Source organism: Calliopsis andreniformis, chromosome 6 (genome assembly GCF_051401765.1).
Source record: "Calliopsis andreniformis isolate RMS-2024a chromosome 6, iyCalAndr_principal, whole genome shotgun sequence".
In the NCBI taxonomy this organism is placed as follows: Eukaryota; Metazoa; Arthropoda; class Insecta; order Hymenoptera; family Andrenidae; genus Calliopsis; species Calliopsis andreniformis.
The window spans coordinates 10206965-10223791 of NC_135067.1; the positions used below are offsets into that span (position 1 = coordinate 10206965).

General features: G+C 36.4%; 1 protein-coding gene across 3 annotated transcripts in view; it reads left to right on the top strand.

Moving 5' to 3' along the window:
- The window catches only part of Heph (polypyrimidine tract-binding protein 1 heph), a 278567-nt gene that overhangs the window by 236311 nt on the left and 25429 nt on the right, over positions 1-16827 (top strand). For all 3 annotated transcript variants that reach the window (XM_076379927.1, XM_076379928.1, XM_076379929.1), the window contains exon 5: positions 4758-4898. In XM_076379927.1, coding sequence (XP_076236042.1) covers positions 4758-4898 — 141 coding nt within the window. The remainder of the gene's footprint in view (positions 1-4757; positions 4899-16827) is intronic.

The following is a 16827-nucleotide window of genomic DNA, read 5'->3' on the forward strand; positions in this document are numbered from 1 at the left end:
ATTTCCCCTTACCAATTACCAGCCCATAAATTTGCTTCCGCTGGCGCCATAAATTCAAACTCATTGCTTTCCTTTCCCCGCGTTCCCCAGCGTTTTTCTTTACGAAAAGAATTCACTCGGGCTTTCCTCCCCCCTTTTGGACTCGTACATCTTTCACAGACACGTGAAATCGAAAGATTATTTGAGCCACTTCCCTTTTTCTTTCGCGCTGAGAGGCACTTCTGAATTTTTTTCTGTGGAAAAGGAGGGAGAGTTTGGTTGAGTTTCTATGAATGCTCTTTATTGTTTATTTGTTCGTCTGCCTTATTCTTACATTTGAAAATAGTTGTTTATTCGTAGCATGTGTTTGTAAGGAACAATATGTTTATATTTTGCGAAAAATTTCTTATTTATTCAGAAGTGTTTATTATAGATCTCCCTTTTCTTTTCTTATGAACTTCAGAAAAATTGTAATTGTACTCATATACACTTTACAATGTACAATTTATGGCAAAAATATAGAATATAGAAAGTAGTAATGTTTTATTTTCTTATATTAAATGATTTTCTGTAATTTTGAAATTAAAATCATTTTTTCTCCGCCGTATCTATTATTATAGCAAATTTAACATTCCTGCCAAAGAAACTTGAAATAAATTACACATTAGAATTATGATGTAGTCTGACACACATGAAAAATATCCATATATTTTTTTATGTAATAGAAGGGAGAAACTGTTCGACAATCCTTAGAAGTAAAGCTATAAAATGTTACTCGTAAGAATTAAAGGAGGAAAACCAAGAGCAAGACGCAGCTGTAAAAACGAAGCAAATTAAGATTTAACGTTTGAAGTTCCATTAGATTCAGAAGTCGACATTCAGCGATGATCCGACGTCACACTTTCATTCTCCCATAAAGCGTTGAAATGACAGCAAAGTAAGCAGCATCTTTAGCTTACCTTCACAAAACAGAGCAGAAGCTCTAGAAGGCGCTATTATCCTGGCTGACTCTGAACGACCAATTCTCCTGCACCTACTGACTCGAATATTCCACTGTGGCATAGAGTCCCATAAAAATGTGTAGCAACCATTACTAAGGTCTGTGTCTCCCTGGCGTGTTTCAAAAGAAGAGACTCGTGGAATCTGTTACCGTGGCGACACTTTGATTCACGCGTTTCATTGCAATTAGGGCATCCTTAACGAGCTTCGAAAATGAAGCATTAAGCAGGGTTTCGAACGACGAGGCAGTGAAAAAATTTAAGACGCTGAAGTTTAGCGAAATGGCGATACAAGTTGAGTGGAGCTCCTGTCTTCTTTTTTTATTTCATTTTACTGAGCTGCATTTAGCTGTGAAGTCATGCTCGCTAATGAATGCTCTGTATAGAATTGAGATTTACATATATAAAAACCTTCTAAGAATATGTTTCTTGACAGGTACGTGAACAAAGATCTAAATTTTTCTCTGGATACAAAAATATCTGGTTTTAAAAAGTCGAGAAATTTAAAACATTTGAAGTTTAAGCTCTGCAAGTAATTAGTAGATATCCCTAGATAAATTGAAAATTGGAATATCTCTGAATAGCGAAGGATGGTTTTAAAGTGAGTAACCTAATATAAAAGATAATAGTATAATTTTCGTATTTTTTTGCTGAATTTATGTAGAAAATTATATTAATATACTTCTATAGAATTTCTGATGAAAATATCCTGAAGTATAACTTTTTACGTAATATAATTATTCGAATTCTACAGAATTTAAAAAGTTGTTATATGTAATCTCATTTCCATCAACGGAACTGCAGGAATACATTTGTAAAAATTTTACACAAAATGAACCTGCTCATGCAGAATGAAAAACGAGAAATTGATCGTATGAATAAATATTTTATTAATTTTTTTTACTTGACTGCGAAGAATTGACCGTAATTACATCATTCCAAATGAAAATGGCAAGGGAACCAGAGTATGTATTTTTCAAGAGAGATGTGAAGTCACGGACGTCTACGTTTTATTATTTAATTTTATTTCTTCCGTTTTATGTGCCGCACCGCACTGAATTTCTCGTAATTTCATACCATTTGCGACAAAAATACTTCAGCACGTCGAGTCCCATATAATACCCAGCGGTCATCCTAATTTTATGGAAGGGAACTACGTATTGACGCCTCGTAAATGTTTCGTGAACCAAAATAAGGTCAAAAATAAAAAAAGATCGAGACCATCCCAGAAAGGAGGAGACCTCAAATAGTAGAAAACGCAAAACACTGAAAATTGTCAAGTAAAATTAGTCCCTACACGAATTCAACTTCTATCCTGTATCTTCAGTACTAGGTTCTTGAATAAAAGAATACATAACATAAAGAAATACACTAAAAACTTTTAGATACATTTACCTCTAAATATTCATTCTCAAAAATACAGGGTGTTTCATAACATGTGGGACCCACTTTGAGAGTTGATGGTATGCTTTAAAACAATTAAAAAAGTCATATAAATACGTGTCCTATCTGTCTTCGTTTATGAAATATAATAAATTTTCTGTTTTAAATACGTTTACAGTAAATGCTCAAAATGTCCATCTTGCATTTGAAGACAAACCTGCACTCGTCTTGTGATTGATCTAGCTATTCTCTCTATCATTCCTGGTGTTTCTCGAATTTTGTTAGAAGCCTTGGATGCTCCACAGTTCTAATAATTATAATTCACCGAATTAGTGTCGTTCTATTTTCCCAAAGCAAGGGCGAGTGTTATTTGGCCAGGCTGAACCGAGTCCACGGGTAGGCAGTGAAGAATTCTCGAAAGCCGAGAGCTAGCTGTCGCGAGACAAAAGGTCTCGATCAATTAAACGGGAGCCCCGACGATCGATTACCGCGAGCGCAAAGTGGCCGATGGAATTTCAATATTAATCGAACAGTTTAGCGGTTGTTTCGACGTGGACGCCCGTTCCATCCATTAAAAATGCAACGGCTCGAAATTGGCCTTGCCAGAGAAAACAATGCCATTAACTGACCGGCTCTTCCTCTCTTTCTGTTCCTGCTGGATATGACGAAGCGCACAATCAAAAGGGGAGCAATTAGAGCGAGAAAAGTTCAAATTTTTGTCCAGTTGAATTGTGAATGTAATTTTTTGGTATCGACTTTTCGACGAAATTGACAAGCAAAATGAAATTCTTTTTTTCTATGTCTGTGTTAGTTTTAGAATGGCAAATCGTTTTTCTAAGGGGACGTTTTTTTAGTCTGCAGTGTTTGAATAATGTTAATTGATCATGTATAATGTGTAAGAATGTTAATTGATGGTGCATGAGCTTAAAGATATATTTGTTGCTTTTAGTGAGGAAATGTTATTTAACCTTTTTAGAATAAAAATAAGGATAAAGAATAATAAAATAAAATAAAGAATAAGTAATAATCTCATATTGGGAACAATAAATTCAATTGTAATATATGTTTTCAAGAAATCGTAGGGAACTCGCTACTATACCTCGTGGAAAGAGTGAAATATTCATTTTTAAACAAATAGTCAGGAGAGTGGTAACATTTGTTCACGTATTCAATCTTGGATACAAATTTGCTTTTATTTCGGATGCGACATGTGGACTGAACGGAAGTGTAAACGTGCCTGTAAATTCGTGTCGGTTTGTTTTTTCGTCGTTTTGGAATTATTTGTCAACAGATAATCCTAAAAAGTGTATTTATTTTAACGTAACAGATACGAATATTTCGCGTAAATAAATGTAGTGTTAGAGAGCACCAAGGAATAAAAACATGTTTGTATTATGTAACTTTGCAACATCGACAATAGTCAGTCTGTTTTATAACAGAATCAATAATATTGTTCAAAAAAATATTGTACAAAAAATAGTTTTCTTTCATTATAAAAATAATTTATATTAAACTTTACACAATCAACTATTAAACTTTCCACATGTATATTTTATTTACACATATTTCATTTCAAACTATTTAACACTTTTTTATTATTTTTGGATTTTAATATGATACTTGAAATATTTTCCACGAAACTCGATCGATTTCCCTTTTCTTTAGAAACATTCTTCTGCTGGCTAGTTCGCCCAAGTTCCCATTTCACCAAGACTTCCGGTATTTTCGCGCGCTTGGCGCAGCCTAGGCTCCAGGTTCAACCGACGTTTTAATCTGCATCGAAATTCTAATGCACCGCGTTTCTTTTGCATTTTATGGTAATTCGCTTCTTCGAGTTTACTTGGACAGTCTACTTTGGGGGCGACAGCTGATGACAACGACACGGGGTTGCTGTTCGCTGATAGCTTTCGTAGACGCAACAAAGATGAACTTGGACGATGTCGTTTAGTAATTTAGTCCTTGGACTAGGTGATAAATTAGGGCTGATTTATGAAATGAACTTTTTAGTCGAATATTTAGTGGGAAGTAAGTAACTCTATAAAGGGGTTGACAATATTGAACGCTGTTAGGGATAGTAAAGTTTCGCATAAAAACATAATTCAAATACTTAATTAATGAGGAGATCTAATAGGTAGATATTGTTTCCACTATTTTCTTATGATTTCTCTTAATAGTCAGTTCTGTAATTATTGGCGGATGAATTAATATTTCATTCGACTTCTATTTATTTATTATATTTAAGAATATTATATTTAGTCATGACCACGACTAAAAGAAATAAAATATGTAAGTAGGTATAGTATCGGAGAAGAAATAAGAAAAAGTGTCTTTAAGAAAATTTTATCTTTGAAAAATACGCTTGTGGTAAATTAACATATTACGTTTCTTTTGTTACAGAATTCGAACAACCAAGTTGCGCTTCCTGGACAAAATCAAGTAGCCCAGACGCAAGCAGAGACTCAAGGTGGACCCAATACTGTTCTCAGAGTAATCGTCGAACAAATGGTTTACCCAATCTCCTTGGACGTGCTTTATCAGGTGAGTCACTACTTTGAAACTTACCATTAATTTTATCATGTTGATGTATTCAGGTAATCCTAGACAAATTGTACAAAATCATTTAATACATTTTGTAATTACAACTTCACAATTTAGAAATATTTAATACACATTTAATAGTAAATTAGTTAAATGAAAATTTTCAAGAATTTAGAAGAAGTAAATTATTTCCAACTTTCAAGTTATTTCACTTAACCTTATAAGATTGCTAACACGTTGGTTTCTGAAATTTAGAATCTTCAACAGAAAAAGGAAATAGTGAGAAAATAAAAATATAAGAATGTGATAGTTACTCAAAGTTCAATAAAAATTAAAATACAGGAAATTCTTTACTTAAATGACAACTGAAAATGAGTTTTCGGGCCAATTGGCACTGTACACGAATTTATTAACTAGTTGACAGGAAGAGGTGGGTTGTATGCAAAGTAAAAATCGTCGAAATCGGCAGGAATAATGCGCGAGATGCAAAATCAATCGGATTTCACGGGTATTCCCTGAATTCGATTCCCGATTAATCGGATATTCCTCTGGATATCCTTCGACCACGGTGGGAAGAGTCGTGGGCATATTTCGAGCGGCAAATATCCGCGGATCCGCGAGATTTTCGACGCCCCTCGAGTTTTCGTTAATGGAATATTAAATAATCTCCACCCTAGCGACGAAATGTTTACCAGCTCGCGCGGAAACGCTTCCTGAACATCCTCGATCTTGAATTGTTAAACTTCACGCTCTTTCCTCCTGAGAATCTACTGTGACCTATTTACTAATATTCCTTTTTCATTAAAATTCTATATCCTCCAGTATCATATTATTTCTCTTACATTACTACTGTTTCATTTACTGACTTATATTATACATTATACATCATCACTGCTTTCAATTTGTTCATAAAGATTAAAAACACTTTCTTCTCTATGCGAATTTTCTCTACAGTTTCTCACATTATAAGTACATTTCACAGTAATCTGAAATATTTCAGATTTTATATAAACCACTATATTTTACTTCTGGTTATATTATCTAATTTTAACTACTATTACAAAAATTGTTTTCTAGTAATAGATTTAAATTCAGCAATAAGTGATAGATAAATTCTGATTGCTGTTCTTTGTTCGCTGCCAAACGAGCATCGCAGATTTCATCCTGCGCGCGCAATTTTGCATTGGGAATTCATAATAAGGAAACAGCGTGGCGGTGGATTACGTATTTACGGAATTACAAATTACAATTACAGGACAGTAGGAGGGGTGAATTATGTAACGGGTCGCTGTTATTATTGTATTAATTCACGTGTCGCGGTGCAGGGAACAGAAGCTGATTTCGCGGCGAATTAATTACCATCGCTGCGACAGTCGATTAAACAGTCGATTAAAATCACGGCGATACCGTATTATCGTCGCTATTGTCGTAACTTTGACCAATCGGAAGTGTCGCGATAACTTATTAGAATTCCATGCAAAGTATCCCTTTGTTCCGTTTCATTTCGTTTCAGATGATGATTACGCTAATACGGTGTTAGATGAGGCGAAAAGTGATTGAGATATATACGATGATATAGGATATTTATAGGTGCATACAGAGCTTAATGTTGGAAATTTCTTGCACTGCTTTGGAAAAGAATTGGATGTTATTGAGTATCAATGGATTTCCACACACCAAGAGTATTTTTATTTCAATTGATACTGGTTATATTTAATTGTATTCAAGTCAGTTTTTATACTTGGATGTAAATTATGAGCGAAAGAGGGTGGTTTAGATGCTTTCAGGACATCCATATTCTATATTAAAAGAAACCTAATCTGTCACACATTACCAGACTGCGAATTTTTATGCATTTTTGAATATTTGAAATTTATAGATACTTAGTGACAGAATGCATAAAATATTAAAAACACAGAAAATACGAGAAGTAGAGTACAGATTATAGTATCTGAAAGAAGAAGCATATTCTTATTTAGATTCTACTTTAACTATGTTTATAAAAATATGAAATTGCATAAAAATTTACAGTCTACTGTTTACCCATTTATATACCATTAAACACAGAATTTGAATCCAATTATAGACGACCACTGCCTAAATTTCAAACCAGCAATATTTTCCAAAAATTCTCATCAAACGCCAAAAAAGGTGTCTTAAAATCACGCGATCGTTTGAAAGCAAGCGACGCAATATTTCACCCCTTTTCGCGAGGAACAGGAACAGGACATTTTTACATCGCGTCGACGTGTGATATCGATCTCGACCGTGTAACCAATTTTCCCCGAAATCGGAAATGCATCGTAGTTCGTGTAAAACTTTCTTGTATTACTTCCCTGCAATTTCCTCGAAATTCGCTGAGGAAAAACGAAGACGAAAAGGGGGGAAAAAGAAAGGGGCTATTTTGATGGAGGAGAAAACGCGCGAATGATTTGAACAGGTCCGCGGAAAAAGGGACGTAAGACTGAAGGTATCGCGCGGTGTTCATTAAGGACCAGCGCTCCCTTTGCCAGCGAATAGCAGGATAACTGGCGCGCTTCCGGTTCGAGTTGAGTGGTCCATGCATTTTTAACAGTATCCACTAGCTCGGCGAATAATATACTGCACAGTGGCCCATGGACCCGGAAACTCGACCCTTTTTTTCGACGTGAATGTACTGCGCTTTCATACGTGACGCACTCTAAACATCCACCTTTCTCGCGACCCTGAATATACTCGAAATAGGACCTCTTTTTAGGGTGGCGTGTTTCGCGCGATCTGAATAGAAGTTCGTGTGAGGCTCATAGAACAGTGAGAATGGAAACTGTGTCGTGGAACGCGTGCGTTCGCTTCTATTCCTCCACGGGTTGCTAATTCTTTCAGTCTTTCCGAGCGAGTAAACAGCTTGCGAGGGAATTTCGTGAGGGACGGTGGAGGTTTCTGAGGGCAGTAGATTTGAATCTTTCGAGAGACAGTTTAATGGCGTGTGATACTTTAGGTGGAAAATTTGGCGGTTATTTATGCAGTGACTTCAGAGCAGAGTTGGGTGGTTGTTGTTGTACAGGGGGATTGAAAGTAACCGATTAAAGTCTGTTAAATTCTATTAAACCCTATTTGGATTTTACCAAGTTGCATTCAGATGTAAATTCTTCAACTATGCTCTAGTATGCTTTACTTGTATTTAATATGGCTACTCTGAAATCATGACAAATAAAAAGAATGCAGAGTATAAAGACTGTGAACCTTGTATTAAAGCTACTACTAATCACTAATCAATCAGTTATAGTTAAAGGAAACCCTAAACTTTATCAATTAAAACCAAGGTTGGTATGAAACCTACTATTCGATGACATCGCGAGGGAACTTTTCGAACGAGGTAGGGATTTATGGCAAATACTGATTAGTGAAGCAATTTCCACCCCACTTGAAAATTTCCCTTTCTACCTCGTTACGTCACTGAGCAGCAGGTTTCATGCAATCCCTGATTCAAATCCCTGCAGACATACTTCTTTTGCTAATGTGAACTACGTTGATTAATAAACGTATATATGCACCCTTAATCCACACAGATTGCTTTCGTCGAACGCATATGTGCGTCCATAGCCCTGAAAGTGTTAATAATAACCATTTATGGATTATTACGTCAGGCCGATAATTTTTTCATGCTGTTCAAGTATAAAAGAAGCCAGACAGGAAAAAGTCGACCATTAAAACTTTCCACCATCAATGACCCGTCAACGGATACATTCCGCTAAGTTTACGGATCATTAGAAATTTTAAAGCTCAGCCTCCCCACCCGACACTGACTAATAGCGTATCTCGCTGGACTGGCAAGTTTTCATGGCGTCAGTTTGAAAACCCCATGCACACCTGAACACCAGCCTCCTTTCCCCTTCACTGCAACCTTTCTTCTCTGCGTAGTTTCACGGAATTAGGTGGCAAGTTAAACACTCACGAAATCGTAAAGTTAAATACTGACGGAGAATCTCAGAGGATTTGTGCCTCGACGATTGGTCGAACAGGAGTAATCGTGATATCTTTCAGTTTGAAGGATAATATTTAGAAGAGATATTTTCTAAGTGTTAACAAACTTTGTTATATGTACATATAATGTGTGCTTAGGAAGTATCGCGTGAGAGTGTTTCGAGGAATCGTAACCCAGGGATGACTACTTTTATGCAAATCAGGGAGCTCAGAATAAGGAAGATGTAGAATTGTAGAGATATAGACTTGAGGTACAGAGTTATGTAGGTCTCCACAGAGATAATACCTTGTGAGAAGAGTTGGCTAGGAGTTGGTTCACGTATATTCAGAATATTAATTAATCGAAGAAAGTACAGTTATATATATACATGTATATTTTCAGTTGGCACGTTCACTGTTTTACAGCTTCTCCAAAGCTTCTCCAATTTCTTCAGAATTTCAATATTTTCAGAAATTTAAAAATGAGAAGTTTTTTATAATAAAGTCTCGTTAATAACTAACCAGTTATACAAAACTAATTTGACTTACAATAGTGTACATTTCGTACACATCAGATATGAATATCACAGCCAATCAGTACATATACCACAACGAGCCACCCATCCACCATCGCCTTGTCCCACTGTCTCGATTCAACACTATCCACCCTGAACTCATGAAAAGCAGCGTCGCCGCTACAAAGGCTGCGTCGGTTGTAACGCAATAATGACCACCGCAGCGCAGGGATAACGAAGCCATCAGCCAACATTTCCGGTCAACAGACAGAAATCGACTTAGCACCGCGACTAAGCGTCGGTTAATCTTTCGCGATCACCGTGCGTGTAAATCCAGGCCAATTCGGCGGAATCACCGCGTAAGCCTACTTACTCGGCCAAATAACAGAGCAATGGCCGACGTGTAATCCGGAAATGTTTTCTAGTCGGTCCATTATCGGCTTAGGATTCTGCCCCGGCAGGCTGGTCACCGCCCTCCGCGTAGAAATCCCCCGTGCTTATCGAAAAACCAAGCATGCGTGAAGAGACGCCGCTGAAACACGCCGATGATGCCGCTGACTAACGAAACGCTTGTAATCTTCGGGAATTTCAATTCGTCGGCTACGCGCTAATGCGCGAGGATTACTGTTTGCCGTTCTCGCGGAAGATGGGATGGTCTGACGTCGAAATTCACGTTAATTGAAACTGCTTTGGTGATGGTTAACTGCTGTTTTCTTTTATTATGAAGCTGTGTCTACATTGAGGCTATTTTTAGGACGATTACGATTATTTGATATTTGGTGGAATAGGTTTACGACGTGGATGAATTGCTATTTTTTTGGGCTGTTTTTGAGAAAGTGCAATATTAGTTTAGTTGTAATTCTTAGTTAATTTGTGTTGAGTATAGAGTCGGGACCCTAGAAGTCGCTACATTGTTTTATGATCCTGGCGAACATGTGCGCTTCTAGTGTCTCGATTCCCTGCTGAATGCAAACTAAGCATTGCGAATAAATGAATATTCTATTTTCTCAAAAACAGCGAGTCCAGTTCGTCAATTATTATCAACAACCTACCAATTTCAATTATTCCCTAATTCTGGAACAAAAATCCTCCTGCAAGTTCACGAGCAGCCATCAATCCCAATCAAAGAGAGTTCCACCAAGAAGCTGACGCTAACTGGAAAAGATAGAAACAGTATCAGCAGGCCTCCTTTCAATCTTCCATTCATACATCAGGCGAAAGGGGTGAAAGGGGCCACGGCGAAGGAGCTACCCGCTTTCAGGGCGATAGGTTGGGGCGCAGTGGAGCATGAAAGGGCGGCCCTCAGGGTTACGAGCGGCGTAACAGCGCGAGCAGAGCGGGGGAGTGAAAAAAACGCAACAGAAGAAAGGTGGACGAAGGCATTATTCCGCACATGACGATTCGTGCTCGCTGCGAGTTTGTTCCGTAAATCGGATTACACAGTCGGTAGATGGTCGGCCGTAAAACTATCCTTGGGCCCTCGAAACCAGTCGTTTCCTCGCGGTAATTTCTCCTTACACACGTCCCCCTGTCCCTCCCCTTTCCTGCAAGGGCTCCTTGGACCTCTGCCGAAGCTCGAACGGTAAAAACCGGTCGTAACGTTTCGTCGAAGAACGTAAACGTAGACGACGCCCTCTCAACATTTATTGTATGCTCCCTGCGTCGAATGGCTGAAGAATTCCTGCTGCAGGCCGCGTTGACATAAACGCATCGACTTGTCTTCCCTCGCCTCGCCACCTGGGGCGCCTTAAATCTTGCCTTATTAAAGACGAGACCCCTTGGAAGCGGCAAAGGGGGGATGGGGCAGATGGGGAGCTTGTAGAGCCTCGATGGAAATTAGGGAAGTTTTGATTGTTTTATTTTTTGGTTAATATTGCATCCCTTCAGGGGAGGATCTTTCTTGGAGAAATAAGTATGGTGAATCTGTAGTTCACTGTGGAAGATGATTCAATAACAGATATTTTGAATGTTTCAAAGGAAATTTTCTTTTCTATGTGAAAATTTCAACGTTTGAAATGGAATATACTTTTCAGTATATTTAAGAAGACATGGTATATAAAAATAGAAATTTTTGTGATGTTAATACTAAAGAGGGTGTACTGTACCTTACTTGATAATACACTTACCATAAAATAACTTAAATTGTAAGAATTATTTAAGTCTAAAATACTCTAAAACAAATTAATAAATTCATTCTCATGTTATTGGTGCTCTAGTGTTAAATATTCCAGTCCCTCGACCATCTCCAATTGAAAAACATTTAAAAACCAGACTTTTCATTTTACAAAATATATCAGTTTTTATTCCCTTATGTATTCGAACCATATCTTACAAAATATTGAATCTAAGCCATGAAATAGTAAAGAAAATGTCTCAATATCTAAACACTTAAGATGTCTAATGTCTCAGTAAATGAACTGTTTTATAATAATATTCTTTGTCTTTTATTAGTATCATTGCTTTTATATTAAAATTTCAGCTAGAAGTGAAATAAAATTAACGTTAGTGTCCAGGTATCGGAAAATGGTCGATCACTGGGACATTTACCTTATATTCGAGTACATTCGCGATAAGAACATTTGTCGGCTCGAAACTAAGAGGATGGAGGGAACATTACCCTCGCGTGGGTTCCTGCGGTTATCCTTGGGAGAGGATAGAAGTGACAAGGAATTTATCATCGATTCACAGAAAGGCAACAAGCTGCTCGAAACCCAGTAGAAGCGTTTCAAGGGAGGGGCAAATCGCGGAAATAATGGGGGAAAGAAGGTTAAACGAAGGGGAAACATTAATCATTCGTCTCCTTGGATCGATGATTAATGGAAAGCCAGGCGGCTTCCTAATGTTCCGATTCGATCGTTCCAGTTGTTCGAGCGTGGAAAACGAGGAGGCAGGCTTGTCCTGTCATAGATCCCAGGAGCTTTTCTTGTCGCGGGTGAGGGGAGGAGGAAAATGGATTCGTCGATTTCGACTTGATTTATCGCGAAAGCTTCCGTGAAATTATTGGCGGTGCTTCGGTTTGAAACGTGAAGGCTTCTCATGCAATCGTTTTCTTGAATCAATAAGAATCTCAGATAGTAGGTTCTATAATCGAATTATATTATCGTAATATGTGTAATTCAAACTTAACATAAACTTGATCGATGATCGATCTTTTAAAAATTTTCTAATAACTTTGCAAAATATGAACAAAAAGTTTACAAATAGTTCCGTCGAAATTCGATAACTCAGTTTCAAATATCTATTAATTTTTCTAACAATTTTGTTAATTTTCATAAAAATTGAAATATTAGATCGAGCTTATAACAATAGACTATTTACTTATTTTGATATTACATATTCAAAAAATGTATAATATATTATCATGTCACTGTGTCCTCACCCTTTAACAGAGGTTCACAGAATTTCGTCTTCCATTTTTACCTTCAACTCTTCGAACATTTTATATTTATATATCGATCTTTGAAATTCATATTCCACCCTCCGACTTTCTCAATTTTTTAATATCCTCATTTTATCGTTCTAATTTTCTTATAATATACACCTTTCAGTTCTCCAGAGTTGTCATTTTTCTATCTCTGATCTGAGTTATTCTTTTCAACGTTACGAAATGTCCCAGCGGAGCCCTTATCGCTAAAACAGCAAAATATAGCAACAGGATTAGCTGAAAGCATAATGTGTGCTGTCTCTCGCGTGTATCTACATCGTGAATAATGGCGGATCGTCGACGCCGACACGGGGGCGAAATTACGTTACTATTATTGCACGTTATTGCGTTAGGGGCACGACGCGTAGATACCGCGCCGTCGATAATCGAGAACGCGAATTAATAACTGTTACATCAATCAATATGTACAACGGGTCGCCTCTCCACCTCGACGATGTGTAACGATGACTGCGCGAAGGGGTGGTGAACACGAAAGGGGATAACGTTTGCGGATCGTTGTAACATTATCACTCTGAAAGGTTCTCTGAAGCAAAACTCGCACGTCGCTCAAATAAATTATAAATTGATCTATAGATAGGTTGCTTTAATTCATTTCCTTCTACCTTAAAAGTGTAATAGTATGTGCTGTATCATGGTTTCTGTTATTTCATTGGTCTTGAAATATTTGACAGAATTTTCATTAGCTTCATATTTTATGAAGTGCAAATAATTCCTTTTATAACGAAATATTTTAAGGGCGAGAGAACTTTGTTTACATTCGATTGTGAAGTATTATTTGTGAAAGGGAGAGAAAATGTAGAATATAGAATCCATCAAAAGGAGACTCGTTTGATGTATTTAAATATATCACTCGTGAACTTCTAGGTCATTTATTGTTACAGCATATTAAAATTATAATTCAAATAGTAAATTACAGTAAAAATAATTACACTAAAAGTTGAATATATAGAAGCCATAATATCAAATGAATTATATAAAAATCCCAATTGCATCAGGATTTATTAAACCCATTAAATCACATTTCACAGATGAAATACTTTTTAAAAATCCACATTTGTCTATTTCCAGTGATCAGTATCGTACTTACTTGTGCGCGTTTAGCAAATATTAAAGAAAAATATTGTATTTAATATGAGCTGCTGCACCTCCACATTGTTTCAGATAACGGAGATTCCCAGTGCGTTTGGAAATTAGGTCGGAGGATCGTTCGGAAAAATGTAACGTTCGGGTAAAAATTACACCGTTGTCGCTGGCCGAACGTTTCCTTTCTACGTGCCAGAGCTTCGAGCCTTTGAGCTTCTGATTTCCCGCGGGATTTGCCGCGGGATTTGCCGCGGAAACTCTCGCGAGCTCGCGCTGAAAAGTCGCGGCAAAAAGGCACCGCTCGAGAACGTCGTCCGTGGATCGAATATCGACGCGGATATTACGGTGATTCAATCCGAGTGGCTGCTGAAGCTTATTTTTTAGGGATCTGAGAGTTCCCCCAAGAACATTCGATCTTTGTAATTCGTAGAAACCATTTTGGAAATATTTTTTGGCTGCATACCAATTTTTTGTGAGTTTTAAATTAGGGGTGTAATATAAAAACTGGCTATGTTCACTATAAACGATTTTAAGATATTTAGGGATTTTAGGTTCTCAATATGTATAATGAATATTTGGACATATTTTTTGCTAAACGTAATATTTATAATGGTGTAAATTATTATGCAAGAACTAAAAAACATTTAGACGCGGAATATACTCAGAAATTAATAATAAGAACTAACTTTCAAAATTAAATTTTTATTGATTGATTTAAGTTGAAACAAAACAGAATGAAATATTTATAAGAAATGAATAGATTCAAATATTGAAAGAGATACTTATACATTTTTTAACATTAAAGAAAAGATTATACATACGTTGAGGTCAGATCTTACTGTTGATTGTTCTCAGATAGTGTCTCATCTTTAACCGAGTGTGAACAAGGCGGTTTTCGATAATAATTCTGATTTTTAATTTATATTTTCAAAAGATTGAAGTCAATTTTCAGGCTGGTTTCTATTGTAGTAACGTCAGGAACGTTAACAAACTAAATTCAAATAAATATCTGAATATTTTTCACATATGAACATGGCTAGTTTTTATATTATACACTCCAAGTTGTCCACTCTAATCTTAAAGTGCTTTGGCAGAGTGATAGTACGCAGATGGCTAATGCTTTTTGTAAAATACTAGGAGTAGCTATTAAATAATTTTGAATATAAGTTGCAGAGAAGTGGCCCTAAAGTAGTATTAAGGAAGTCGAGTAGTCGTCTGTCTGAGAACTTGCGAATTCTGTTAGTTCACAGTTTTTTTCTTTTTCTTTTTTCACGTTTTACGCTTTCCTTATAAGTACTGACGATTTTTAACGTATTTTTGACAATTTAGCTCAGAGAAGTCATACTTATGTAAAATTAATATTTTAAAAGCATTGGTACATTTAAAATTATTCCCTAAACGTGGAGACATTATGAAGACTCATGGAGACTCGTCATAATAATTCTTTTCTCGAGTAAAACTTTCTTTTAGAAGAATTTGATGAAGATTTCTCGCAGAAACATGAGATATTTTCACTCTGTTTTTCTCGATATTTTATCATGACCCAGAAAACAAATAGTATACTCCAGTAGACGAAAAAAGAAAATGAAATGTTGCTCCAAAAATGTCATTTGCTGTCAAACAACCCATCACTGACAGCGAGATAACTGTTACGAACAGACGAAATAACCGTCGGCAATAATTAAAACAAAACCACTTGCATGAACACACACGCACCGTAAATCCAGCAATCGTTAATGGAAGAAACGTCATTGATTTTCAGCGATTCATAAATATAATCCGTCGAGCTGTCGGGAAATTCGTTGGATTTCCAAATACGTGAACAGGTTTCGATTAATTCTATCGAATATCTCATCGCGAGGTATTTAAACCCAAAAGTACGTTATTGTTTAGGCCGTCCGTTCAGTGGATTTCTCGAAAATTTTGGATCTCCTTGGAATTATTCATAACGCATTTAAATTTCATACGTGAAGCATGATTGCATCTTTTATACGGTATTAACCTGAAACAGCGATTATATGGACGTTTATTATTAACACGGAAAGGAATATTTCCAATAATTTCAATGCATTTTGTGCTTCACATTTTTATGGTCCAGTAGAATCGACGTGACGGTAATCTTCCATTGTATTCAATTTTTGCAACATGCAAAACAGAGAATCTGTAATAATATCACATTCTAGGTAGAATATTTAACATTGCCACACTTCTGCTGAGAATTTTCTGCGTTGCAATTTATATTACTAAACACATTGTGTTAATGCAGACAATAAATATTGAACATAATTTCATATTCTTGTGAAAATTAAAATAGTTTGAAAAAAAGTCAAGTTAGCATTATAATAAAATTTAATATTCGAGGCTTCAGAAAGTATTTGCAAATGAACGTAGAAGAACCGTAAAATAAATGATGGAGCTACAGTCAGAAAATAGAAGGAAGCATGCTCTTGATAATGCTTTTTATTTCACGTTGATATCTTCATCAGTTTCCGAGATACAAAGCTTTAAAGTTTACATTTGGTGGGTGGGACTCCCGAAAGTGTCGTGACCTACTTTTTCCTGGAATTGCGTACGTAGCTAGTAGTAATAGTGGAAAAAACGCTGACGCAGCGTTTGTCACTGACCAGCGCACAGTAGTAGTGGTTAGGATAGGTCAGACCCGCGACTCGAGAGAAAAGACAGACGAATGCAAGAAATAAGATTTGTCTTCCAACTACAATATTTCTGAAACCGAAAGTCATATCGATATGAGTCAAACGATATTTTAAAGAGGAAACTTCCCTCTTTTTAATACTATTAAATTTATTCCAAAATTTTGTGTAACTTTTTTAATAATAATAGAATGAAGTTTTGCTAATTTTAATAGGTCTGATGTGTTAACTTAAAGACATATTTTCATTAATTTACATATCTGTAGGATATTATTGTGTACTATAATGGTTAC